This window comes from Serinus canaria, chromosome 13 (genome assembly GCF_022539315.1).
Source record: "Serinus canaria isolate serCan28SL12 chromosome 13, serCan2020, whole genome shotgun sequence".
Taxonomy (NCBI): Eukaryota; Metazoa; Chordata; class Aves; order Passeriformes; family Fringillidae; genus Serinus; species Serinus canaria.
The window spans coordinates 7923137-7950785 of NC_066327.1; the positions used below are offsets into that span (position 1 = coordinate 7923137).

At 41.1% G+C, this 27649-nt stretch overlaps 1 protein-coding gene across 10 annotated transcripts in view; it reads left to right on the forward strand.

Moving 5' to 3' along the window:
• Window positions 1-27649, forward strand: part of RAPGEF6 (Rap guanine nucleotide exchange factor 6) — a 122129-nt gene that overhangs the window by 28938 nt on the left and 65542 nt on the right. For all 10 annotated transcript variants that reach the window (XM_030229206.2, XM_030229207.2, XM_030229202.2 and 7 more), the window contains exons 5-6: window positions 10154-10223; window positions 15669-15812. In XM_030229206.2, the coding sequence (XP_030085066.1) occupies window positions 10154-10223; window positions 15669-15812 (214 nt within the window). The remainder of the gene's footprint in view (window positions 1-10153; window positions 10224-15668; window positions 15813-27649) is intronic.

Below are 27649 nucleotides of genomic sequence, written 5' to 3' on the forward strand. Positions count from 1 at the left end.
ATTGTGTCAGTCATTCTGAATGGAGGCTTAACTACACATGTATAGGAAAGCACAGTATTGTCTTTATTCTCATTGCCTCAGGTACCACAGAGCTATTCTGTACCACAGGAAGCAAAGATAACTTGCTGCCATGTTCTCTTTGCCTGATGTGCAAATGATCCTAGACCTGTAATGTTTGTCAAATAAACTTTATGGGAGAGTATGCTGTGTGGGATACTGCTTTATCTGTGCAATCATTTTTCAAAATTCACTTTAATCAATTAATGCCCAGTGTTAATTATATAATAACAATTACATAGGAAACTGCTGCTACAATTGATTGTTAGTGAGATCCTTGCAGTCTCCATAAATAATTGTAGTCACTGGAAGGTGGGTATGGTTTAATAACTGTTTGGTGGTATATCCTCACAGTACTTGTCCTTTCTCTGTCATCTGCCCTGTGATTACCTTGATGGATAGGAGGAGACTGTAGTAAATAACTGTGAACTTAACCTGGAGGAGATGCCATCCTGCTTTTTGCCTGCCCCCTTTCATCCACTGTCTGTCAGAGCTTTGGGGAACCTTATTTTTTTTCTGCAGAACTCTTTGAAATAAAATATTCTGTGAAATCCAACCTGAAAGACGCTGAGCCCCTGAAAACATAAGGAGGTGGGCAGTTACTGCTTTATTAACTTTGTCTAATGAGCAAGGAATGAAAACTGGTGCTCACTGTGCTTGAAAAGGTCTTTTTTATTGACTTGAACTTCTATTCAAGTTGTCATTCAGAAATTGGTTTAAAAATGGGAGGACTAAAACTTGCATCCAGGCATAATAAATCTATTCGATATTGTGACACTGATGCTCATGATGAGAGAAGCCCTGCAATATTTTTAAGGTAAGATGCAGATCAGTCAGTCATACCAGGTACAAGGATGGCATAATCTTGATTACCCTATTGCTTGGAGAGTGGATTTGTTAATAGATTTGGCATAGGAGGAGAAGAATTTGCTTCTAACATGAAAGTGGTGGCCGGAATAAAAGAACAGGATTGACGGATTTGTGGAAGGAAAATCGTGTCAGCAAGTTAAAGAGGTTTTCTGTTAACCTTGCTTGTTAATGAAGATAATTCATGTGAACAGGATATTTGAAGGAGATTACTCACAGCAAGATTAGCCATAGGAGATATATCAAGGACCTGGAGGAACTTTTGAAGCCAATTATGTGGCTGACAGCCTCCTACAGCTGTGAGAATTGAACCTCCAAGGGAAAACTACAAACTCTTGAAACATTCAAGATGTAGTCATACTAAAACAAACACTTCTCTTTTCCCCGTCCTTCCCAAATCTTTCAAGTGGAGAAAATTGAAATCATTGTTCTACTCATGTAGTGCATTTCTTGGCTAAAAACAATTGCTGTACTTAAAATGGCCTTGTGGTTGTGTGGTGTCTTTTCATGAGAGTTGTAGATGCATCAATGACTCAATTAGCCATTTCTCTTTTCTTTAGTAAAAGGAGAAGACCCAAATGCTTAGATCAAGAAAATGGTCACAATGAAAGAGGAACTCCAGTTTTGCATCATGAACAACAGCTTGGGTTGAAATTATTTCGGCTTGTTTTGTATTAGTATTTGTGACTAACAATATTTTTGTTTTGCAACTGACTGTGACTTAATAGTGACTGTTAATAGTGTTTACATCTATTGTGTGTAAAGTGCCAGAAGCACAGAAAATACTGTGCTTCTACAGGACTGTCAGTGATGGAAAGGAAGACTGAAATTAGAGATTTGCAATTTAAAGAATTCAAAGATTAACAAAATGCTATAAATGTTGATGTATGTAACTTTGTTCTCAAACATATTTATACCTCAAATGCACTATCTAAAGTCAGATCAGTTTTGCTTCTGAAGTTTGTAGGGCAGCTTTCTGCAAATATTTGTGAATTTGTACCATTTGCTACAAAAGTAAACCAGTGGCTCAGAGCTCCTGTACTCCCAGCTTCTGGCAGTGCAAGGTATGCTGGTCTTTTTGTCCTCTGATCCTTCCTTTTCAGGTTTAACTTGAATACTGCTTCTGCTTAGACTGCACCTGCTGTATCCAGGCTCTGTCCCAGTGCTCCTCAAACTCTGCTCTTCCTCATCTCCATCCCAGTCCCAATGCCTGGACTGTGAATAGTGTTTTTCCTCCCTCAACTGCCATGATCTGGATCCATGTGTGCCAATCCCCTTCTGCCATGCAGTAAACCTAATTTCTGACAAACTGGCAGTTTCCAGTAAGGTTCTGAATTGTGACAATTGTTGGCATAATTGGGATTTAAGTTTCTTGGTGTGTGACTCTAAATATTGCAGTCACAATACAATGCTCTGAGTGTATATTGGCTTCACACTGGAAAGCTCTTCCCAGCTAACTGTTGTGGGTGATTTTCTCTGCTGTCTTAAAGGGAGCTTCAGGCTTACATCCCTGTGCTTATCAAGTCTGAGAGATTTAGTACTCAGCACAGGATAAAAGCAGAGGTTATTCAGTGCATTTGTGGCTCTGGATGAGGTGATGTTTTCCTTGGATGTTTCTGTTAAGTGGTGGCTGTAACTTGTAGCATTGCCTGACAGCCAGTAAGTGAAGCAACAACTTGGGAATGCTACCAATAAATGTATTTATAAAACTAATTAATTCAGATAGAGTTGTTCAGATTTAAATTCTTCTGGCAGAGCTAGTGCTGGCATGAAAATACTCTGAGGGAAAAGGGAATGTGGATGAGGAGAAGAGGCAGCTCACCAGTGAGAAGCTGTGTCCTGGTCTCCCTAAGTGTATTGGGCTTGCTGATGTTGAGTAAGGGCTGGGAAGGTGCTGCAGACTAAGAGTACATAATGCATCTTGTTTGATGTAGACTAATCTTCTAAGAAAGTCAAAAAATGAAGAAATACTGTGTTCAGACCTGTTTCAATTATATGGCTGAATAATCTCGTCCCTATTTCCCCTGCACCAATAATTTCCTTGTGGTCTATTCATGGTTCCTTACAGCATCTACCCTTTAGAAATTTTGTGGACTGCAAGGGATGCTGATTTTGCCACAGAGTTTTTTGTTGCCTAAACTTAAGTGCAGGAGAAAGGAAATTAGAAGGAAGGGGTCACATATGGTTTGTTTATAACTAAAATACAATTTTACTAAGACTTTGCAATTCCATGATCTGAAATAGCTGGAAAGCTGCACAGAAAGTGGTAGGTGGGACACAGGCTTCCCCAAAGGGTTGTCATGTTCAGTGTATAAAGTAATTAATACAGAGATCTTGAGCTTGCAACCTGCAAATTGAGTAGCATGTTATACAGCCTCCAAAATAATTTCCAATTAGAACTTCAGCAGGCTTAAGAGATAAACCTGCTAAATGTTGTTATTGAGAGCTAATGCAGAAATGGGTTTTGATGACTGAGTATTAATTGAAATAGGTATTTTGCATTCAGCCATGTATCTTGTGGTGTCTGGTTTCCTTTAAACCATTTCCTGATGGAGTTAAGTATTATAATATTTTTCTAATGAAGTTACTTTGAAGAGCTCAAGACTTGCACAGCATATGATATCTCATAAACTGCTACTTGCATTTGCTGAAACTTTTGCTCTGTGCTGATGGACCTTTTTTCCCATCTCCTTGTTCTCTTTCACAAATAGGGACATTTGAGGCTGTTCAGCAGCTGCTGTGAGGCTCCTGATGCACCTGTGAGCCTCAGGCAACTCCACACCAACCAGCCCCATTCTTCAGATCATGGCTGGGCTGAGACAAATCTAGTGAAATTGAGACCTCCATGGAGATGCCAAGAAAAACAAATTATCCCTGTGAGGATTTTGATGTGTAAACTCCTGTGTCATGACTGCAGTGCTGGAAGGGCAGATCCTGACTTTTCTGTCCACAGTCACTGTGGCTGTTAATGCCTGTTGTGCAACTTCATGGGTTTTCCCTCAGTGTTATTTCCCAAACAATGACAAATAAATTTAAGTATTTGATTACATTTTTAGAGTAATTAGATTGGTATTTAATAATACTGATGGTTATTCCAGCCATTAGTATACTTGTGTGGTACATTCATTGGTAAGAGAATGCATTTTATCTTGGATCTGACCAACAGCAACTTTGCAGTAGATATCCAGAGGTTTGCTGGAGCAACTGTTCTGCACAAGAGGTGCTCTGCAAGGAGAGGGAAAAAAATGCTTTTCATAGCATTACAGAGTGGTTTTGGTTGGAAGGGACCTTAAAGCTTATCTCATTCCAACCCTCTGCCATGAGCAGGAACACCTTCCAGAATCCCAGGTTGCTCCAAGCCCCACTCAACCTGGCCTTGAACACTTCAGGGATGGGGCAGCCACAGCTTCTCTGGCAATCTGTGCCAGTATCTGCCCACCCTTTAGTAAAGAATTTCTTCCTAATATCTCATCTAAACCTATTTAGTTCAGCTTAGAACCATTCTCCCTTGTCCTGGCACTATATGCCCTTGTAGCCCCCTATACCTGCACAAAGTCACATTTTCACCTATTAAAAAAACACCCAAACCACATCTTTATTCCTTATGCATCTTGTCTCTTCCAGGCCCAGTTGTGCCCTTCTGTACAAAATCTTTTTGCATGGAAGAAATGCATCCAGGTTAATGGATAAATGGGGTCATGGGATTCACTTTGCAGTGGCGAGTACAATTTATCTTCCTCAATACCTAAAAGCAGCCTGACAGGCAGACAGGAAGTTTGAGAGACAAGTATATTCATAAAAACAAAATACCTGCAAACTCTTTGCTTGTTATCTTGATAAACTGGTATATCAGGGCCCTGGCCCTGTTCTACATGTAATACAGTACTGAGTATTACTGCAGTAAAACTCCTGCAGGTAGCTTTATTGACAGTCACAGATAGCTGTGCATTATTGACACCAATTTACACAGACAGGGTAATGGTATGATTTTACAGTTCCTGGAAAATACAGAACGTGAAGTGCCTGACATCCTGCCATTGATGGCTTTGATGTCTGAAATATCTGAAAATATTGTTTCAGGATGTAGTAGAATATTGTAAATTTGAAGATGCTTGTTGATTAGTGTTGAAACAAATAGGACAGTCTCAGTCTCCATCTGTTTGTGGGCTGAAAGCTCTTGAGGACAGGCTGTGTTTTTACCTTTAGTGTATGTATGATATTCTGAGTAATGAAGAATGAGAAGCTATCAGTATTGAAAAACCTGAGCATATAGATATCAGGAAATGTCTGAGAAAAATGTGATGGCTGTTGCTTAAACTCATCAGTTTTGCCATTCCAGATGTACTTCATCACCAAATACTCAGGTTGTGCAACAGCTGGATATGAAAATTTTCAAAACATTTGTGTTCAGAAAGCTGTGTTGGTGCTCATCCTGTTTCAAGGGCTGCATTCAAAATATGTTACATCGGAGGAGTTTCTAAATAGTTTACTTTATAAAAGTAAGGTTTTTTATAAAAGGTCCAGTACCTTAAAGAAGTTTTAACACCTTCCTGTTCTGGGGAGTGAGCATGAGAGTGAAATGGGAGTATTCTCAGATACAGAAGGCTCCCTGCAGTGATTGATTTTGTTCTATTCCCTGTGTCACTGCAGTCAGGCACATACTCAGGTTCCTGCACCTCTGAGGTGCTCTGCAGGTGCAGAGAGGTGAGCAAATCCCACAGTGGAAAAAGGACAGGTGACCCAAGGAATGTCACAGAACCACAGACTGGTTTGAGTTGGAAGGGACCTTAAAGCTCATCCAGTTCCAGCCCACTGCCATGGGCAGGGGCATTTTCCTAGACCAGGATTCTCCAGGCCCTGTCCAGCCTGGCTGAGAGCTGTTCCCTGCAGTCCTGGGCTTCTACATTTTGGTAGCTCCAGTCTGATCCCATGGCCTGAACAATTAGTTGTTGGTATGGGATATCATGCCAGTTTAACTTACGTTCTATTCTCAGATCATGCAACTGCTTAAGTGTTTTTAATTATGAGTAGCAGTGAATTAGAAGGAAAACACAATTTCTTGCAAATGAGGCATCCATAAATCAAGGATAAACAAAGCTGCCTTTGGTATATGGAAGACCTTTTTTTTTCCCATAAGAGCATTGCAAACCATTGAGTGAGTCTGTGAAAATTAATGATGCAGATGAAATACATGAATATTAAGTGACGAGAGCATACAATAAAATAATAAATAAAAAAAATTGTAGTGCAGTTTTATAGTACTGATTTTTTTTCTAGGTTTCCAGCAGTGGTAAGCTATATAATGACATTAAGACATATTTAGATCACACATGTGTTAACAATGCCAATTAAGTTGTTCAATCATTTAAAACTTCAATGGTTTGTACCAGTGGTAGTATGTCCTTTGACATTTTTTTCATTGTAAATAGAGCTTAATTTACATTAGTTTCATGTTTTCTTATATTTTCAGTGTTAATTTAAATTTTTAATTAGATTATTTTCCCCACTCTGCTTAAAGCACTAAAGCATGTGTAATGTGCTGTACCTTAGTGAGTCTTTCCCAATTTTCTTACGTATCTTGCCACATGTGACATCAGGAGGATGTCGTGTTTTTGAGATATGCTTTTGATTGGAGAAGCTGCTGTGATGGTTGGTTAGCAGAAGAACTGAAATGGGCTTCTTGGATTGGACCTTTCCAGGAAGCAAACCTGACCCTGGGAAAGGATATCTGTGATGCCAGCTTGGGTAACCAAAATACTGAGTGGTAACAGCTCCTGCAAACAGCACTGTGTGTTCTTGATGCCACAGCAAAGTTCTGGTTCAGTACCAAAAGATAAGGTTGCCCCATCTCTTCCAGGATTATATGTACTTTCCAGAGCTCTCTCTTGTGAGAAACAGCATGGTTCAGGTTTGGGTGGGTCTTTAATCACCAGCTAAAGACTTCTCCAGGTAATTTTCTGTGGCAGAAATGTTCTCTCTTCTTTGAAAGAGTGTTCCATGTTGCTCATGTTTCCCAAGTGGGCTTCTCTCCTCCATTTTCAAAGCTTTGTTCAACTGAACCTTTTCCATTTACAAATATTTGGGAATGAATGTTGTTCTGAAGCCTTGATTATAATTGGCAGATTAGGGAAGTGTATTGATGTCAGCAAACCTCTTAACTGATAGAGAAGCTAAATATTTGTATTCTAGAAGAAAAATATGTAGTAAGTCATTAAGAAATTTAAAACCCCATGTTTCTAAAACATGTTGTGTATGTTAATTAAGAATGTTAAAAGTTGGTACTTTCAAGACATAGTGGTAGTTATGGCTGGGAAAAACCATATGTGGCCTCCTCCTTTGGAAGTAGCTCTGCTGTGGAATAATCAATAAACCATCCATGATGGGGTGTAACAGGAAATAATAAAACTTGACCTATTGACTTGTTAATATGAGTAGTTTATTCTTTAGGATTAGCTGGATGGGTTTTGTCTTTGGAACCTGATCCTTTTCCAAGTGTTTGGTTGTTGTAAAGTGCCTGATGGAGCAGAAATGACAGGGCCAAGACTGACCTTTGTTCCAAGCACCATTCTTGTCATCATTAGTGTTTACTGCCATTACTTAATTAGCAAATGCTGCAACATCAGCAGAGGGAGGCTGGACAGTGGCTGAATTTCAGGAATGTGTTTATGTAAAACAAAACAAAAAAGAAAACAACTCCTCCTTGACCTCCAGGAGTTTGATAAAATCTTGTTACACAACAAAAATACTTTGCTTGAACAACCTGCAACAGGAAATTGGTGCTTTTTCCTAACTACAGGGGATGTAGCAATAGTAGTAATCTGTTTTGTCATAAAACTGATAATGATTATTTCTGGTTTTAAAAAGGTGCAAAACCTGAAACTTCCAGTTGCACATAATTCCTTTATAATTTTGGTGTTTTGAAAAAAAAAATCTTTTGTTTTTCATTTTCTACTATAAGGAATAGAATTAGAAGTTATTTTACTTTTTTTTTTCCTTTAAATTTAAAATGATCCCATGGCAAAGTTTGGTTTTTAGTTTTGTAGATAGTTTGTAGAGAAATCCTAACATGGATTTCAGTGCATCTCAGTGTTGGAGCTGACAATAAAAATGATAGTTCTGTATTTTCTGAACTGAATTAATGGTTGTAAGAGTGAGAGTATCTTAGCCATTCTTTTTATGTGTTGCAAAAACACAAGACTCTCATGCCTGAATCACATGTTGTGTGGAAAAAGCATGAAAGAAGGCATGAAAATTTGAACTCTGGGTTTCTTACTATAGATGTGTGAAAATGGCAGTTTTCTATGTGAAACTTGTGCTTGTCTGGCCTGAGTGAGAAAGTTTTAGTAGTCATGTTGTTTATGACTGTATTGCAGTCATGTAATTTAATTTTTTTTCTTTTCCTTCAGTAGACCATTAGCAAAATCAAAACTTGACAGTGGAAGCTGCCGTGCTCTTATTAATTGGAATTCTTTATCCTAACTGGATTACACTGCTAATTTCTCTGTTGCAATCATCTGAGGCTTCACTTGAGTTACTTCACAGTTTCAGGAGAATCACAGATTGGTTTGTGATGGAAAGGATATTTAAGCTCACCTGGTTCCAATCCCCTGCCATGGCCAGGGGCACCTTCCACTGTCCCAGGGTGCTCCAAGCCCCATCCAGCCTGGTCTTGAACACTTCCAGGGATGGGGCAGCCACAGCTCCTCTGGGCAGCCTGTGCCAGGGCCTCAGCACCCTCACAGGAATGGTTTCTTCCTAATGTTGTATCAAAACCTCTCCTTCTTCAGCTTAGTTTAGTTTTTTAGCCTCAGTTCAGTTCTTTAAATTCTTTTCCCATTGTTGCATATATCCCACAGAAGTTTTGGAGTGTTGCTTATAAAAATAATCTTTTTAAGTGTTCTCTATAAAGTGGTGGTGGTTTCAATGGATCTTTGCCATGGAGATGACCATGCATGTAACTCAAATCTTGCATGGCTGGAGTTTCAGATGTACTTTTTAAACATAAATCTCAGTGAAAACAGCTGAAGCTGACCCATTTCTTACTGCTTTGTCTCCACTCTTGTCTTAACTTCCTTCTAATTCTCATGTTAATCCCTGCTTTGCATGAACCAGTTCTCCAGTTATCTCACCTGCTGGTAGGTGCTAAAATGTGATTGATGTTGATAATCTGGGTTTGTAACATGGCAGCTGCAGCCACTGAACTGCTAACCCAGCCTGCTGCTCATCAAGGAGTTTGTTTTATGTGCTGGGCTTGTGGAATCACTTTCCCTCGTGCCCAGGGAGTGAGCAGGTCAAGCATTCCCACCTCAGGCTGATGGGTGAGGAGTGGAGACAAGCTTACTTAATGCGTGAAGCCAGATCTATCCAATTCTGGGTACCACTGCAGGGACAGATGGATTGATTTGAGAGGTTGTTGGTCTGTAACACATCCCACACATCCCCCAGCAGTGTCTAGCTCAATCCTCTTTAGCTGGTAGCTCCAGCACCCTCAGATTTGGTTGCATGGTGCCTTCTCCAGAGGTGATCTCTCTAAAGTCACCTCTGTTGTTCAGTGTCCTGAAGGAAGTCTTGTTAGAGTTGATGAGCTGAAGCACATCAGGTTGTTTTTAGCTGCTTTCCTTAGCTGCTGTCTTACCCTGCCCATCATGCTTTGTTCCATTTGTGTTCTTAAACAGAACCCAGCACCATGGCCCAGTCCTTGTGGTGGTACAAGCAGCAGTATAAACAGGTCACAAGGCTCAGTCTGAGAAGAGAGGTTCTCTGTCCCCCCCTTTGCAGGGAGGATAAAGGAGTGATGTAGAGTTGAGGGAGCTCTCATTAAAGATGCTCTGTGCTGAGTAGTATTTTGGAGTCTTTGGAATTTATGTATATTTGTTTTTACAAGGCCCGTTTAATGTTTAATTAAAATGTACTAAGGATTTCTTGTCAGAACTGAAATGTCTTATGAGTGGTTGTGAGTATCTGTGAGTAATAATGATTTTACGAAAGAACATTCTTTATATTTGGACTTTACATAGCAGGCTGTGATGAGGGATGCTGAATAAATTAAAATATTATGGTAATGATACTATCTAATTAACATTTTTCATAAAATAGTTTTCATCAATTTTTCTTTGTTCTTTTTTTGTTTTTTAACATGGACCATTGCCAATTATTTTTGTTATTGAAAAGGTAAAATAGGCTGTTCATCTCATTCCTTTTTGTTTGCCTTTTTTCCATCCCACTCTAGTTTTGGCAAGCAGTCTGGAGGAAAGCGAGGATGCGAATGTATCATATTGGAACCTTCAGAAATGATTGTGGTAAGGCAGATTTTTTTCATATGTATTTAAATCTATTGCTGGTTTCAGCAAATTCTTTCTCTTCTACAGCAGAAAGCTTATTGTAAAGTATTCTATGAAATTGCAGTAAAATTGCCTTGATTTCAATTATACCTATGGCTGCTCTCATAACAGCAGTAGCTATGTAAATTTAATCTAGATGGGTAAATGATGATGATGATTAGGTCATTCTTTCTAAAATTATGCTTACTTGAGTTTCAAAAGCCTAACAGTCATGGCTGAGCTGAGCATTCCTGAGTCAGGCTATGGCAGTCTTCTATCTTGAGTATTTTATTTACACCCCCATTCCCCATTTCATGGCTTTTATTGGGCATGTCTGGGTAGAACAGTGTTCTTCCTCCAAGCCTTTGCAGTGCCTCATAGTGTGGAGGCTTGTAGGTAGGAGAAGAAACATGAGAGTGCTTAGCCAAGCTTGAAGGATAGGGTTTGTCACCATCCTTAATGTCCAGGAATCCTTCTGCTTCTTAGAACCCTTATTGATGCTGCCAAGTGCATCTATAGATGCACATATACATGCTTAGGGAGTGTAGCTTTGTCCCTCCCAGGTTGTTGTCCACATGCAGTTGCAATATTAGGATTGATTTTCCCTGGTGAAGACCAACATTGTATCCCAGCAGTGTGCCTGGGGACATGGGCAGACCTCTTCCAACTTTCGCCTTAGATGTTTTTAATGGAGCTGGAACAAAGCTGTTTGTTGTGCTCAGAACCCACGTGTCTGTTAATCAGACTCCCATCTCCAGACTGCTGTTGATTTAGCTGCCCTAGATCTAGATATGGTAACATTAAAACTAATATTTGACAGTGTCTCTTACTGAGCATGTAAATACTCAGCTTCCATACAATATCTGTTTCTCACAGTGCATTACCAGCAGGGATGTCAGCAGTGTCCTGTACCAAGTCCACTTGCTGTCCTTTGTGCAGTTTGCTCTGTGCAATGTCAGTCTGCCTCTGCTCATGGGCTCTGATAGCATCAGTAATATGCTCTGGGCTGCAGCATGTGTTTTAAGCTACAGTCTGCCTTGAAGTGCAGGTTAAGAGTGCAAGAAACCTGTCTTCATCTCTGGAGTGAAACAGTTAATTTGTTTTATTCCAAATTGTCCAGTCTCTTCTCAAAGCTGGAATTCTGGGGGGGAGATTTATGCCTGGAGGGATGCCAGAGGACTGCTGGGTGGCAGTGTGTGCAGCCATGTCAGGGAGTGCCCCAGGCCTGCTGGTTTGCATTTGCTGCTTTGCATTTTTACTTTTTAATTGCAGCTGCCAAGGGTCTGGTGGCTGAACTGAGCACGTGGTAAACTCAGTGTGTCTGAGTGCTGTGCCTGGGCTGAGCTGAGTCTTGCTCCTCAGTGCTCCTCTAGCAGAGTGAGAAACACTCACTTAGCCAGTCCTATCTATTATCAGGTATAGGGAGAAGTTCTTCCCTGTGAGGGTGCTGAGGCCCTGGCACAGGTTGCCCAGAGCAGCTGTGGCTGCCCCATCCCTGGAAGTGTTCCCTTGGAGCAACCTAGGGGGAAGACTAGACCAGCCTGGTCTGGCTGGTGACTTGACTCACTGCAAGTACATTTGTAAGTTTACATGAAAAATATTTCATGGGCAAAGGAAATCTTAAGAAATACCTGCATCTTTGGTCACATCACCATTGCAATAAAGAAATAAAAATAAATAATAAAAAAAAAAAGAAGATGGAAATAAAAGAGAAGCTTCTGTGCAGTGTGTGCTTCAAGAGAGAAGCTGACCCTCTTGAAATATTTATGGAAGAAACTAGTGTTGTGTGTGTAACTGGAGGAGGCACAACTGTGCTGGGTGTTTTCAGAGGAGCACAGTATCACAGTAGCTGGGGAAGCCAGCATTGGCCATGTCAGCAGCTTCACACACTGCTGGGTGTTCCTGGAGACAAAGGCACAGCCCAGACAGCTGTTTGCTGTTTTAAGTCTCCTGAATTGTCTGTAATTGTGATTAAATGCCAGCGAGAGTATAGAGGCACTTGAAAGTATCTTATATCCCTCTCTGGAACTTCAGTATAATTTTCCAGTAGGAAAATCAGAGAATTAAAAGTGCAGAGTTCTTTCCTCATTATATTTATGGTCATATTTTACAGGTAAATGTAGCTAAAGGTGCTCTTGGCTGTATTTTCTAGGAAGCACTTCAAATAGTGTGAGAAAAAAGCATCAGTGTGGTGGTGTGCACCTTGCTAATGATCTTCACTGGCACAAGGTGTACTTGAGTTTTAGTTATCTGATTAACTCTTATTAATTTCTCTTAATTCTTTTATTTTCTATAGTTTTTAATTTGCAACATACTAATGAGGTTTAATACGTAATGAATATTTATCTTCAAGCAAAGTAATTAGCTGCTTTAATGTAGTTAAAGAACTCTATAGTTTCCTGCTGGTGACTGATTTTAATTTTTTTTTCTTCTCTCCTGTCACTTTAGAATGTAAATCAGTTTTGTAGTGGGAATCCTCTGGGAATAGACCCATTTTAAAGGCTATAAAATGTGGTCAGCTTAAGTTAATGAGGATAACAGATAGTGTGTGAATGGGCATTGTAACTCATATTTTTGGAGGCTGAGCAGTCTATTGAATTAATAATAGCCCCATTTATCCTTTAGGAAGATGGCCCAGAATTGCAGCATGTTTTGGTATGTTGAAGTGTCATTACTGTTGTTCCTTGGTGCTTTCATTTTCTTCTTCAGATCTAAGTGTAAGATTTCAGAAGAGCAGTGTGATACTTGCAGGTGGAAAATATTTCATTGCTGCTTTGGACTGCAGAGTGAAACACGACAATTCTGTGGTTTAGGTTGGATATTGGGGAAATTTTCTTCATGGGAAGGGTCAAGGCCTGGCACAGGCTGCCCAGGGCAGGGGTGGAGTCACCGTCCCTGGAAGGATTCCATGGATGTGTAGTTGCAGCACTTGGGGACAGGGTTTAGTGGTGGGCCTGGCAGGGCTAGGGGCATGGTTGGATGTGATGATCTCTGAGTCCTTTTCCAGCCTTAACAATTCTGTGATAGTGTATTGCAAAGGAAATGATGGGAAGCAGTCTGTGGGACAGAGTTGATGGCAGCCTGGTTCTCCTGGCTCTGCCATGGCTCAGGGAATCTGTCCTCCCTTTGTTCCCCTGCCAGGACCTGGCTCGCAGCACTCACAGAGGAGCTGAATTCCTCCACAGGCTGTGATGAGGGTGACACCTTTCTGCCAACAGGAATTTTTAGTTTTAACCAGGTGAAAGCAGGGCTGAGGGAGGTGCCCAGGTGTGCCTTTCCTGTTGATGCACAGAACATCAAAAGCAGTTCTTGTGAATCATAAGTGTTGACAACCTGGTGGTCAGCTGGACTCAAAACACTGCTCGTGCTGGTGGTCCTGAGTTCAAGCTCTGTGGTGTGGAGGTCTTTCCTGGTTTCTGATTTCCATGTTGTTTTTGTCAACAGCAGTTCACTAACCAAAGGAAGCAGCTGGTCTCATTTTCCGCCACTTGTTTGTTCCGACTTAGTGCCAGCAAATAATTTATTAATGCTTACATCTTAGTTTTCAGTTAGAATTGTGAAAGAAAATAATTTCTTCCATCACTGTTTGTTTTAATTTAGCCCTAAAAATACCTGTTCAGTTTGGGGTTTCTTGATAATAAGTGTTATCTGTATTGAAAGAGTCTTTGTCCCCTCCAGCAGTTTCTGAGGTCCAGAGAAACTGTTGGAGAAATTCACTGCTTATTTTGGTTTCTATGACCTTGTAAGACTGAATGCAGGAAAAAAAATGATAATGCATTTATTAAAGGAGCTCACATACAAAAATTTAAAATTAAATCAGCATAATTCTGGTTATTTAATTAATAACTGTACAAATCCAAAATTCCTTATTTCTGGAGGACTTCTGTTCAATTTGAGAACAATGTTGTTTCTAGCTAGAAATCCATATTTATGCTACGTAAAGAAAGGCTTCTCTATCAATCATCTTAGTGCATTTTTTGATGATACTGGATGGCCTGTTTAAAAAGATTTTTTTTTCTTTCTCTGTTTCTGCTTGCTTCCACTGTGTTCTTTACACTCTTACACCACAGTGCTTACTGCAGTGCTGCAAATAGATATCTTTGCTTGTTGTCTTATTCCTTTGCAGAGAGGTAGTAAAATTATAGTGAAAAGTGTGGTTATCCCTTTTTCAACTCAGCTTTTCTGATTTCTTTTTTTGACAGTATTATTGTGTGAGCTTCACTCTTCTTTCCTAGCTTTTCTAACTGTTTTATCTTTAACCCATGTTAATAATGTATGATTTCTCTATGGAATCAGAAATAACCCACAAGACAAGCTCAGCTGTTTGCACCGTCCTTTGACCTCAGACAGACCAAAGGTGTTGGAGAAAAGTGATGTGGAAGACAGATGTGATCTTGCTTTTGTGATGGTGTTAGTTTGGTCACTTTTCTTGTTTCTGTCTGTTAGGTCTTTCTGTGTTTGATTTCTTTGTATTTTGGATTTTAATTTTTTGAGTATGTAAAGTGAGAGCTGTGTAAGACCATACAGAGGTTTTTCTCCTGTTCCAGTAATATGTTTAGGATTTTCCAGTGAAATTTGGAGGAAAAAAATAAAAATAAGGCATTGGAGACAGTAGAAACTTGTACATAGTAAATACATTGTAGAGAAGCGTCTTGCCTGCTGCAGCCTGTTTGCATGTCTGTCCTGTTTCCTGCTGGGAGATATTTTTCCAAAACATCAAAAGGAAATGGGAAAGGATGAGACTGCTTTTTATAGAAAACAAGTATTGTAGCTATTGAGATAAAAGCTTTTACTAAGCAGATAAATTTACCTAATTTTTAATGTTTAGTCAGAGATGATATTTAACATAAGTTATGAATAAGTTCCAGCCATTTCTCCATAATCCACTGAAAACGATTAGGAGGCAGTATGACATAGGTGAAGTAGCTATTTATAAAAACCTGGAATATTTGAAGTTGTTTAGCTATGAATGGTACTAGAAATAAATTATCCTTTTAAAAATTACACTACTAAAAATAGGGTATAATGCAATATTTTCACCAGATTGTAAATACACAAAAAGTGGTAACTTCTGTGTTAAGGTAAGCTTGAAATGAGCAGTGCCTGTAACTCCTTCAGGATACATGTGGGTGCAGAAGAGTTTCTGCTGATGACTGACATTGTTTAGAGGATATGGGTGCCTTTTTTTTTTTTTTTTAAACACTGTTTCCCGGAAGGAAACTGTGGCCTCAGCTCATTGTAACAAGGCCCTTCTGAGATCTGCAGCCGTGGTTCTCTGAAACAACCACAGTCCTTTACTCCAGGGGGGTTTAGCTGCCCTCAACTTATGTTTGTTCCTTCCCCATGAGCTTCCTACGGCTCCATCGGCTCTCGGTGCTATGGAAGAACTGGATGTTTAACCAGGAGCCTGAACATGTGTTCCAGGTGGAGAACTCTAAGGACAATGAGGAGAGCATCTTGCAGAGAGAAGTGCCGCTGCGGCAGTCCCGCCGGAGGTACCGCAGGATCAACCAGCGGGGCGAGCGCCAGACCATCACGGACAACGTGGATTCCAGCAGCTACCTGTCGGTGAGTCTGCCCTGCCCTGGCCCACCCTGGGCTCTGTGCTGGCTGCAGGGCTGCTTGGAGCTTCTTTTGGTGACAAAACTGGTCAAGTGAAATAGTCCGTGCTTGCTGTTTTTGAGAACACTTCTTTAGTGTTGAGGGGCAGTGAGGTGGTTTGGGCTGGAACACCACAGGTGGAAGTGAAGGTAGTAATTAGAAAAGATGGTTTTTTTGGTTTGAGGATCTTCTGAGCACTATAAATAAACCTTGACATGCTCACTGGACAGAGAAATGGTCTTTCTTCATTTTTTGTTGGTTTTACCTGGTGTTCTTTTGGTAAGATGTAGAAATTGGTAGGTTTCTTTTTTTTCCTTAAATATATTTGAACTGTGGCTTAGAGCTGAGTTAATTGCAAATGCAAATCAATGCAGCATTAACACTCTTGTACTTGGCTGTGTTTACTTGCTTAAAAATAGTGTAGTGGTAGTTCAAACATCAAAAAGAGTAACAACTGATCTAGTCTTAAAGAACAGCAGAGACTATAACCACACTCTGCACTGTGTGGTTTCAGGGCTGCAAAGTGTATGTGAAGGTTTTTCTTCACCATTATTTTTCAAACTTCCTGCTTGGTAGCACAATATATGTCATCTAGACAAATAATTTTATTGAAAATAATTGTTCTGGATAATTTGATCTGCTTTGAAAATCAAAGTTTAAAACCAGTAGTAATGTTGAAGTACAAGCCTAGAATAGTATTCATGCTAAGAAGAGAAAAAACCAACTTCTCTCCATTTTCTCCATCTTCCTTTTCATCTCCCCAAAAGAGATAGACTCTCAGTTGATACACTTCAAAATATCTGATGTGTGCAGTCAGATATGAGCTTACAACTTAAATGAGCTGATGTTTGTTCTGTATGTTGGTAGCAGTTGGGTTGCAGGTGGTGATTTTAGGCCTTGCACGGCATTACTGTGTCTGTGACAGAAAGAGAATATGCTGCTTGAAGTTTAACATCCTCTGCCATCTCATTTCTAGAACTGTCACATATGTTGGATTTTATCATTAGGAAGACATTAAATTAGTTATTGAAGAAATGAGATGTTAGACTCTCACACTCTGGGCAAGTGTGCATAAAGCTTTATTAGGAATTAAATTCCAATCTGTGTAGGACAGAACCTATCTCTGTCTCTTTGGTGTTTGTGACAGTGAACAAGCACACAGCTAATAATTCTCAGGTTTCATTGCTAAGAGTAGGAGAATCCCAGGAGCAGCTGATGCTGGTGCTGCCTATGCAGCTTGCCTGGAGGGATGCGTGAGAAGGGGCTTGGCATCTTTGTTCTGAGAAACACCAAGTTTCACGGCTTCCTGAATGATTTCAGAGGCTGTCAGTTACTGCTGCAAGGAGTCAGTGTGGTACACTGACAGGACTGTGGTTAGTCAATGTCCTCATTAAGATTTTTCTTCAAGTTGGTTTATTTTTATTTGTGTTGATTTATTTCACTGTTACCAACAATACAGAGCACCTGTGCCTGTAGCTGCTTGTTGCAAACCTGGTGGCTTCCTCAGATGTGTGTGGGGGGGAAAAACACACACACACACACACACATACACATATATATATATATATATGTATGTATGTATGTATGAATGAGGTGTTTGATGGAAATTGATGTAAACTTCCCAAATCAGAAGCACATTCCCAAATCTGCTTTTATGTCTGTTGATTAGGAATATATAAGAAGAGTCCTGTAACACTGTTTTCCTGAATGAGTGATTGCTCAGTGGCAAGGACTAAACAACTGCCTCTCTGCTACCAAATCTCCAAGATTTTGGGTTTTCAGCAGTCTGAATTGAAATACCAATCCTTGCTTTGTAGATTATAAGCTTCTCATTGGAAAGTGTCATACTGGAGTACATAAGGTAGCAAAAAATAATTTGTAACTCAATAGATGACTAAGGAATCAAAACAGGGTAACAAGCTGCCTGTGTGACAAGTAAGAAAATGTTTGTTGTCTGTATTTTCCCATATTCCATTATAAACTAGTAAAGTAATAAATTTATTTTAGGTATGGTTAGTTCCATGCCAATATGAATGTGCTCATACATTGGTTCCCATTGATCTTGAAAAACTGATTTAATGGTGTAACCCTTTTTGCAGCCCATGGGAGAAGGGTGGGATCATAGAATGGTTTGAATTGGACGGGACCTTAAAGATCATCTAGTTCCAGCCCTCTTCTGTAGGCAGGGGATCAGGATAAGGAGGAGGGTAAGTCAGACTTGCATTTTACAGGAACTTGCAATAAGGTTTCTGCCAGAGAGGGAAAAATGTTTACAAACTCTTGGGCAGATTTCCTGTCTGGCATAATGCTAATGAATGAGCTCATAGAGTTGTATTTCACTCTCCAGCCTGTAGCTGAGTGCTCTGTGACAGATGCTGAATGCAACCTCATGGAGCTTTTGTGAGTCCTGTGTGCCTGGGGAGGGCTTGGAGCTTTCCAGCCTCCACATGGACTCCAGTCTGTCTCCTGTGGTTGATGTTGGAATATTCAGTATGACACCATTTAAGGTTTTACATGCCCAGTCCCTCACGTGCAAGTAGTTTTCTGCTTCCTAAATAAAACTCAGATCCTTTAGGTACTGAAATCCAATATTTTTTTAACCCAGCTAGGAATATTTCCTTAAATATAAGGTTTCATGGGTTTGCTTTCAAGGGGAATTATCTATGCAATCTCCATTAACTCCTTAGAATGTAAATCTCTGCACATTAAATATACTGTGATTATATTTGTGATTAAGGTTAATCTGTGTTTTGTAAAACATTACCTATAGGGTTGTGACATGAGCTAACATCTACTTCTCACAAGGAGTACTTCTTGTTAGTGCTGGAACTTGTTCTGCAGAAATACCTGATTTGACACAAACCCAAGATTTATATGCAGATATTTTAAATGATTGCTACTATCCTTGAAGCTCTTCTTTTCTCTTACGCCTCTTAATTAAGTAAAAGAGTTCTAGTTCTTGATTTAACTGGGTATCTTCAGGATAGCTGACATTCAAATTATTGTGGGTATCTTAAATTTCTTGCCTCCCTGCCTTCCCTCAAATGAGCTAGTGTTAAGAATGGATCATCTGGTCGGTTTCTGTGGTGAAGGTGTTACCATTTAGATTCCTTTGCTGTGTTTTGAGCTGTATAGAACAGTGTTATTTCACAAGAGCACTGGTTGTCTGCAGAATTAACTATTTGTAGTTGTTTGTTGGTTTTTTTTTTTCCTTCCAGGTAAATGCAGTGAGCACATGCTGGCAGTGTTCTTTCTTTTTGCTCAGAGTGAACAGGTTTCTGTTTCTGTCTCTATCTTCAAAGTTCCCAGTGTGTGACTGCTCTTGCAGCCCTGTGCAGGGGATGCCAGCACTGCTCTGGGGGTTGGTGAGCAGGCTGGGCTTTCCTCCAGATCCAGAGTGCACCCAAGCTGTGTTGAGGTTCTGCTGGCACTAGGGATTTTCCCTTCTACAGCACAGCAGGCCAGCCAGATCCCAAGGACAATTGTGTATTTGGCAAACACTTAGCAGTGTTTTTTAGGGTACACCATAGCCCTGCTGCCTGTGAAGGGCTGGAGGATGTGGCTCTGTCACCGTGGGTCACGTGTGAGGCCATGGCCACCGTGGCAGCCTGAGAATGTGTGGCTGTCAGTCTGCGTGGGGCAGGTCTGAGCATCCCATAATTACATCAGATCTCTTCATCCCTGGGCATTTCTGGCCTTTTCCATTTTTGTCACTTACTAATTCTGCATCTTGCACATCGCCCCCACAGTAACGTCCTGACTGGGGGGGAGAAAGTGAGGCTGGACACATTTGGCAAAAGCTGTTGCTCAGAATGAATGGGTTAGGAAGAAATGTGCCATTGGTGTTAATTGTGCCAGCTCTTGCTTCAGATCTGATTTGTTAGCATGCTTGCATGCCTTGGTGGTGATAAGCATCCAGCCAGGAGCTGGGGTCATTGCAGCAGGGCAGCGTCACAATGGAGACGAGTGAGTCATTTCTATTCTTAGTCTGCTTCTCAACCCAATCAATAATGCAACCGTGTTTTATCATTACAAAAGAAGAAAGTAATAATACAGCCATGTTTTTTACTTACAAATTATTTACTTGCAGTTATGATCATCTCTGTTAAACTATATCCCAAACTTCTGTGCTCATGCAGCAGGAGCTTGCAAAACTGCAGCCAGAATAATAGCAAGTGACTTTTTAATGATAATGCTTTAAAAAAAAAAATTAATTATAGTTCTGGCGCTTTATAAAAATTAAATTGCTGTTTTGATCTTGGATCAAGTAATAGGAAAGTAAACAGTTCAGTTATTTATCTTCACAGTTAAAAAATAAAACCTGAGGTAGTAAGTTTTGCATTTATATTTCTCACAGTCTTCAATTCCAAACAGGGTTTAACAATTCTGTACAAATTTCCATGTGACTCGAACCTGTAAGCTCAAATCTTTTTTTCATTTCAGTAAAATTTTTCTAATTAATGTTTGTGGTCAGTAATTTGAGGTTGTGGACTCCCCATCCCTGAAAGTGTTCAAGGCCAGGTTGGATGGGGCTTGGAGCAGCTTGGTCTAGTGGAATGTGTCCTTGTCCTGGGGAGTTGGAACAAGATGATCCTTAAAATCCCTTCTAACCCAAACCATTCTGTGATTCTGTGCATTTATTACCCACATACGTTTTTTACAAGTCTCTGTGATATTTTTTTTCAAATGAAGAATATTTGTAGCTCTAAAAATAGTGCATGTATGATCCAATGCCTATTTCTGTGGAGTTGTGACAACATACTGAATTTTTTTAGCTGTTGAGTTTATTCTAGAGGAGAATAAAGAAATCAGTACCAAACTTTAGTAGTAATCCACTTCCTCAGAGATGCAATTTCTTTAAACTACTTTAGAGGATGATGAGGTTTAAAAGATTTATTATAATACTGCATTTTATGGACAGTATCTTAATATTTGCATTAAGTAAAATTTGTCCTGCAGCCTTGTAGAAGCATTTATCTTCAGAGAAGTCTGTCGCTGCAGACTGCTTGAGTGGCAAGTTTCTTGTTCTTTGATCATTACTTAATGTAATCCTGTCAGAGGCTGGAGGTAAAATGGGGGATCTCATAATTGGAGGGAATTAAGTCACATTTCAATATACTGGGTCAAACCCATTAGGTGCTTTAGCATCACCAATCCTTTTCTTTTTAAATGCTATAAAACACTGTGGGTCATTTATCATTTACTTTTAACTACCAGGTAAATTTGCTGATATGGTACCTTTTATTGATATAAACCAAGTAGGACTGACTTAGAGCCATGTCTCCAGCTGCCTGTTGTTAAACCTGGACACACTATCACTGACTTCTGTTTATTTGGAATATCAGTTAATAGTGATGAGGCAGTGGCTGATCTTGTGAGTGGCTGAAATGAGCTGGAGGAAGGGTCTCTTTGCAGCTCATTGCTTTTTATTGTGTTTCTGTCCACACTTCCTCTTTCTGACACTTTGAAAAAATACTTGACAGAATTTTAACTTTTTTAAGTAATGACAGGCTGAGAGAGTTGGGGCTATTCAGCCTAGAGAACAGAAGGCTCTGGGGAGACCATAGAGCATCTTCCACTACCTAAAGGGAGGATGGCTTCAGGCTGATAGGAAGAGTTGGTTTAGATTGGTAATAGGAAGAAATCCTTTACTATGAGGTTGGTGAGGCCCTGGCACAGGTTGCCCATAGAAGTTGTGTCTGCCCCATTTGTGGAAGGATTCAAGGCCTTCTTTGATGGGGCTTGGAGCAACCTAGGATAATGGAAGGTGTCCCTGCCCATGGCAGGAGCTTGGGACTGGTTATTTTCTAAGGTCCCTTCCAACCCAAACCATTCTGTGATTCTATGAATCAAGAGAAAATTCAGGTCTTGCTGAAATCCATGGGTCTTGCAGTGCACTTAAAGGATACAGAAATTAACATTGTTGTTATCTCTCTAGAGATGTTGTCTGATACAAAGAGATACTGCAGGTTGCTTCTTCCTGATGCTGTTTTTTCTCTGGTCTCCATCTTTAATTTTGCATGGCCCAGGTGGGATCCCAGCTCTCAGGTGCTCAGGAGCAGGCACGTGCTCAGGTTCCAGAGCATGTGCCAGAGCCTCTGTTAGCCAGGCACCCCGTGCTGGACAGGACCTGGAAAAGTCTACGTATGCTGTCCCTGTTTGCTGCTCTTCTAAACTCCTGCAGTTACACATGTTTCTCACTTCTGTGGTCAAAAGAAGCATCTGCAGCGTGTTCACTTCCTGTGTGGGGGCCCCTGTGGGTTTAGTTTGTTGTGGGCTGCACACAAAGGACACGTGGGTGTGGAGCCGGCACTGTCTGGTGGAGGAGATGTACACGGATGGAGCGCCCGCTTTCTGCAGAGGAAAATTTCTGTTAGGCTGGGCTTGGGGTGGGGGAGGAGGCTGTGAATCAGGTGGTGGTTAAACAGCTCTGTTAATGAATGGTGTAGAGGGGTCTGCTTCCCAGGGCAGACATCTGGGGAGGGGTCTGCAGTGGGAGTCTTGATGAGGAGTGGCCAAGGGAGCTGGCAGGGCTCAGCCTGGAGCAAAGGAAACTCAGAAAGGACCTTGCCACCCTCTACAACTAACTCCCTGACAGGAGGCTGGAACCACGTGAGGATTGATCTGTTCTCCCAGGTAACAAGTGATGGGATGAGCAACAACAACATCAGGTTGAGACAGGGAATGTTTAGGTTGGATATTAGGAAAAAATTCTTCATAGAAAGGGTTGTAAAGCATTGAAACAGACTGCCCAGGGCAGTGGTGGAATCCCCGTCTCTGGAAGTGTTAAAAAAATCTGTGGGTATGGCAGTGAGGGCATGGTTTAGTGGTGAGCATGCTGGTGGTGCTGAATTGATGGTTGAACTTCCTGATCTTGGAGGTGTTCTCCAGCCTTAACAATACTGTGATTGTATGATGTTACTGCTTCAATGGTGGAGCTGGAAACAGCCTCTGGCAGGGTCCCACTGGCATGCAGCATGGGAACCTGTGCTCGGCATCTTGAACTCGCCCTGGTCTGCCAAGGTGTCTTCAGGCACTTCCCTCTGCTTTTGTAAAGCAAGGGGAAAATTGCCAAATACATGTTCTCTCATACTTCATTTTACATATTGATTTTGTCTGCTCATTCTGTCAGCAGTGTTACTTTCAAGGGCTCCTTGAAAGTCTGCCGCTGGTTATGGTGGTCATTAGCAAAACACCAATCCTCAAAGTGTGCTGTGCATTAGAAATCTTCCTAGGAATTTCCATAGACCACTGGCGTTTCCCAATTGAATTAATGAGCACTTGCAGTTTCAAGTGAGTAATGACTTGAATAGGCTGCAGAGAAAGTATGAAAATACTTAATGAAAATACTGCCCTTTGGTTAAAATCTGTGTTTTTCTGATTCATTTTTTTTTAAACTATGTAATGCAACATGTCAACCCCTATTTATCCATAATGAAAGTGATTGTTTTTCAGCCCTTATATTCAGGAGTTTCCCTAAAGATTTTATGGACTGGACAAGCAGGTTATATGTAAACTGATTTACAGGAATCACCTCAGTTGGGAGGTGACATGTGCAGCTGGGTAACAGCATTTAAGAGTGATGCACAAATGAAACTACATCAGACTGAAACTTGGGAGGGTTTATTTTAGGCAAGCACCTGTACTTATTGAAGTCTGGCTGCTGGCAGTAGTTTACAGCCCTTCTCATAGCCCTGGGGAGAGCCTGTGGTGGGGGGTGATGCCACAGTGCTGGGATGTGGCATCTTCCTGCTGCTGGGGAGAGCACACTCTGAGACTGGTAATAGAACCCTTCTATTCTGTTCTTCAAGGCCAGGTTGAACAAGGCTTGGGGAGCAGCCTGGTCTAGTGGAAGGTGTCTGTGCCCGTGGCAGAAGGGTTGGAACGAGATGAGCTCTAATGTCCCTCACAACCTGTTCTATGATTCTTGCCTCAAAGACCTGTTTTTGAACCTTTCTCCATCTCGAGTAAGTTTAGCAGTCAGCTGCACATCTGCTCCCTCCCTGGTGTTGGGTTGATGATGGGCCCCCGAACCCACAGCAGGTTTGTGTGTTGCCCTTCCCTTGCTCAGCAGAGCAGCAGAACTGCACTTGTTTGTGATAATTCAAGAAAAACTTGTGGATATTTTAACACTAATTTCCTACTTGCAGTCCAAACACATCAGTCTTTTTACCTGGTGATCACTTTTACCAAGAAGCCTGGAACTTTTTGGAAGCAGATCCAGAGCACAGCCTATTTGTTGTGGGGAAACCGTCCTGCTCTCTTGGCTGGGATGAATCTGGAGAGTTGCTCAAACCTTGACCTCAGCTGGTCTGACAGTACTGTGGGAGGGATGTACTTTTGTGACAGAAGAACCTTTCACAACTTGTAAATATTTTGCAAATTGCCACCACAAGGAGTAAAAATTCAGTCACTGAAAAATTCAGTCACAGTGCTGGTTTGAAAGCAAACCAGTGGGAGATTCCAAGTCAGAACTATAATTTAATAGGAAAATTAAAATGGAGTAATACAAAAACACTGACAGAGTCAGAATACAACCTGACACCCTTTTGTAGCACCCCCATTAAATGGTGGCTGCAGCCCTCCTGCAGTGACTGATGTGGTTCTGGTGGAGCAGTGATCCTGTAGAAGGGTGGAGTTTTCCTCTGAAGGTCCAGTGGTGGTGTAGATGGGTCTGGTCTTCTTCTGGGAATGCAGTGGGCAAAGGCTTCCTGTGGTGTTCCAAATCTCAGATTGTATCCAGGTAGGAATGCTTGGCTCTTCCCTCTGGGTGGAGCATCTCCCAGTGGGATGATGGAATTTGATCAGCCCTGCAGTGACACTCACTGGCCCATTAACAGAAGATACCTCCCCAGAGGGAGGATGGGTTGTGGAAGAGATAAAGAACACTGCCCCACCTGGCTGCCACAAATGGTAATAGAACAAATACTTTTGGTTGCATCTTGCATTGCAAACTAAGACAGCTGTCCACACAATAACCAGTCATTTGTTTCTTTCTCCTTTTACCACATAGACAGATTTACACCATGCTAGAAATTAACTCAGTTCCTTGGAAAATGCCTGAGAAAATATTTTATGTAGCATGTTCAGGGAATTAATCTCTGTTTTGATGGACCCTAAGGGCTTGGGTGGCAGTTCCAAACTCATTAATTCTTTATAAGCAAGCTCTTATGCAAACTCGATGGAGAATGATGTGTGAGGGTTGTGCCCACTGCTCATAACTGCGTTGTGTCACTTGGGGGTTGATGGTAAAAGATGCTCTGCACCAGAGAGATGTTTTGTTTCTTTTGAAGACTTAAAAATCTTTGGTGTTTGAGTTCCAGTTCCTTTTCTGATCCTTGTTTTTAACATTATTGTTTCAATCTATTGAAATGACATATTGGGTGGCTTCTTGTAGGGAAATCTGACAGGGTAGTAGCCAGCAAGCTGGTCTCCCTGTGTGCTGGGAGATGGTAGCATCCATGGATCTGTTTTTTATTTCATGTCTTCCATCTGGGCTGCTTCTGTCCAATATGCTCTACTCAAATGTAACAGCCTGGTTGTAGTCTCACTTGTAGCCAACTCAGCCTTTCACTTAGGTCTAGGTTTCTGCTGCCTTAGAGAAAAGTAGTCCTGTGAAGGGTTATTTTGTAAATTTGTAAGTTGGAGTTTTTGGGTTGAATGTCACATAGCACTGAAGGATTTCTTTAAAGGGCTGTGATGGTGTTGTCTTCAGCTTTGTGTTCAATGTAAAATGGATTTCTGATTTGGAATATGGAAATTCACATCAACTCAGTCATGTTCTTCATGAGCCTCATGGACCAGTTTAGAGATAGAGAATATCCTGAGCAATTTTCAGTAAAAATCACCATCAGGAAATGTCAGTGCATAATTATAAGCATTTGGATGCTCTGTTTTCCTTGGAGAAACTTGGCATGAAGACCACTGCATGTAGGAGAGAATAGCTACATAAGTATCTTTGGTTTTGGCATAGAACTGATTACTATCTAATGACATTTAACAGCATTTGTAGTTTTATATTTGATATGTGGCATCTCTCTTAATAGTGATATGTCTGACAGATAAAATACTAGACTAAATGGGACCACCACTGTGTCTTGTCATTGTTCCTTACCTTGTTCTTGGAAGTCAGGCTTGCTTTTTGTCGCTGAGTATTAATGAGTTTTGTTCTTATGAGATTAAGTTTCTAGTTGAAGGTAAAATAGCCACAATACTTCTGTTGTCTTTATGATTTTGATTTTGTTTCCTTTACAGTTTGGTTAGCAGTTGTGGTTTGTCGATTTGGAGTGCAGGTATGGCATCTGGCTTACCCTTGCTTTATCTGTCAGATCAGTTTCTCAGATTGGGTGAGAATAGCTGGGGTTTTCCTGCTGTTTTGCCCTCAGTGGAGGGAGGACCCCAATTGACTCTGGGGAAAACTTTCTCTGAGCATATTTAGCTTTGCATTTTAAAGGTGATAAAGGCTGGATTTTACTAGAAAATAAGAAAGTTTAGAAATTGCTGTACTGTGGTGCTCCATCTGATGACAGAAGCTTTGCAGAGCTGCTGTAGGGTCTGTGCTGTGTTTCCCCAGCAAGGCTGGTCTGGGGATCCAGATCTCAGGATCTGCAGACCCTGAGTGCCTGGTACCCTCCCTGTTATTTCCTGTTCACTCTGTTACAGAACTCAGACAGTGCTGAGCCTGGTCCCAGCCTGGGTCTGAGGCCAGCTGAGCTGTTTGCATGCAGTTGTGCCTGAGCACAGGCAGGTCTGTCAGGGTGGGATTCCTCCACTCGTCAAACTGGATGTGCTGACCACTAATAAATGAGAGTGGACTGTTCAGAGTTACCTTTGCTTAGGAGAGAAATTTTGGTAGGAGGAGTGAAATCCTTCCCCTCTTCCCATTTGCAGGCTTCCACTTTAGTGTTAAGCCTTAGGCAAAAAGACAAAAGAAATACTGAAAGTGGCATTTTCATGATTTTTTTTAACCTCATCTGCGGACTTAATGTGTTATTCTCCAGGTCGTTTAATCCAAAGCCTTTTTCTTGTGAAAGGTGGGGTAGTACCTTATGTTTAAATAGGCTTAATCTACTTGGTTTAACCTGAGATGCTGTTTTGAATAACTGAGGGAATAAAAAGCAGTGTTTTGTATGGGTTTTTGTATCAACTTTTGCAGAATGAGAAAAATATATATGCACCTTTATGGGCTTCACAAATGGGAGACCCCACCTGGCTTCTCAGGTCACTGTCAGCTGAGGAAATCGCAGCCAGGTTCATGCTAGGTTTGGGAGGTGTTGTCTCCCAAGAATCCAGGTTTGAGACTAGATTGAGGTTATGTTTAGTGAGCAAAATCCTAAATGTGTTTGGGAAATTTTGCTGTGGGTTGTTAGGTATTTGAGGGGATTCAGTCCCCCAGACTGACCTTTTTGGGGTTGGTATCCACACCTTTTCACCACCAGGGATTTTTGGGTTGCAGACCTTCCCAGACTTTCCCACCCCTTGCCAAAATGAGATGTCAGGAAGGAAGGGAGGAGCGTGGTATGAATCATCTCAGTTCAAACCGTTGAAAGGAACTTTATTTGTGTGAGTCCATAGCAAAGGGGGCTTCCCCCTTCCCCAGCAGTGCCGTCAGCCCTGCTTGTGATGCGGATCATGCTCTGCCCGGCTCTGCAGAGTGTGTGAGCGAGACAGAGCTGCAGGAGAGAGCTGTAATTTATAAACCTATTATAAACCATATAAATCTGAATCATTTTAAATAGAAGATGACCTTTCCCTGCTTAACGCAGCAGCTGAAAAAAAGAGTCGGGGTAGTGTGAAAGCAGTGG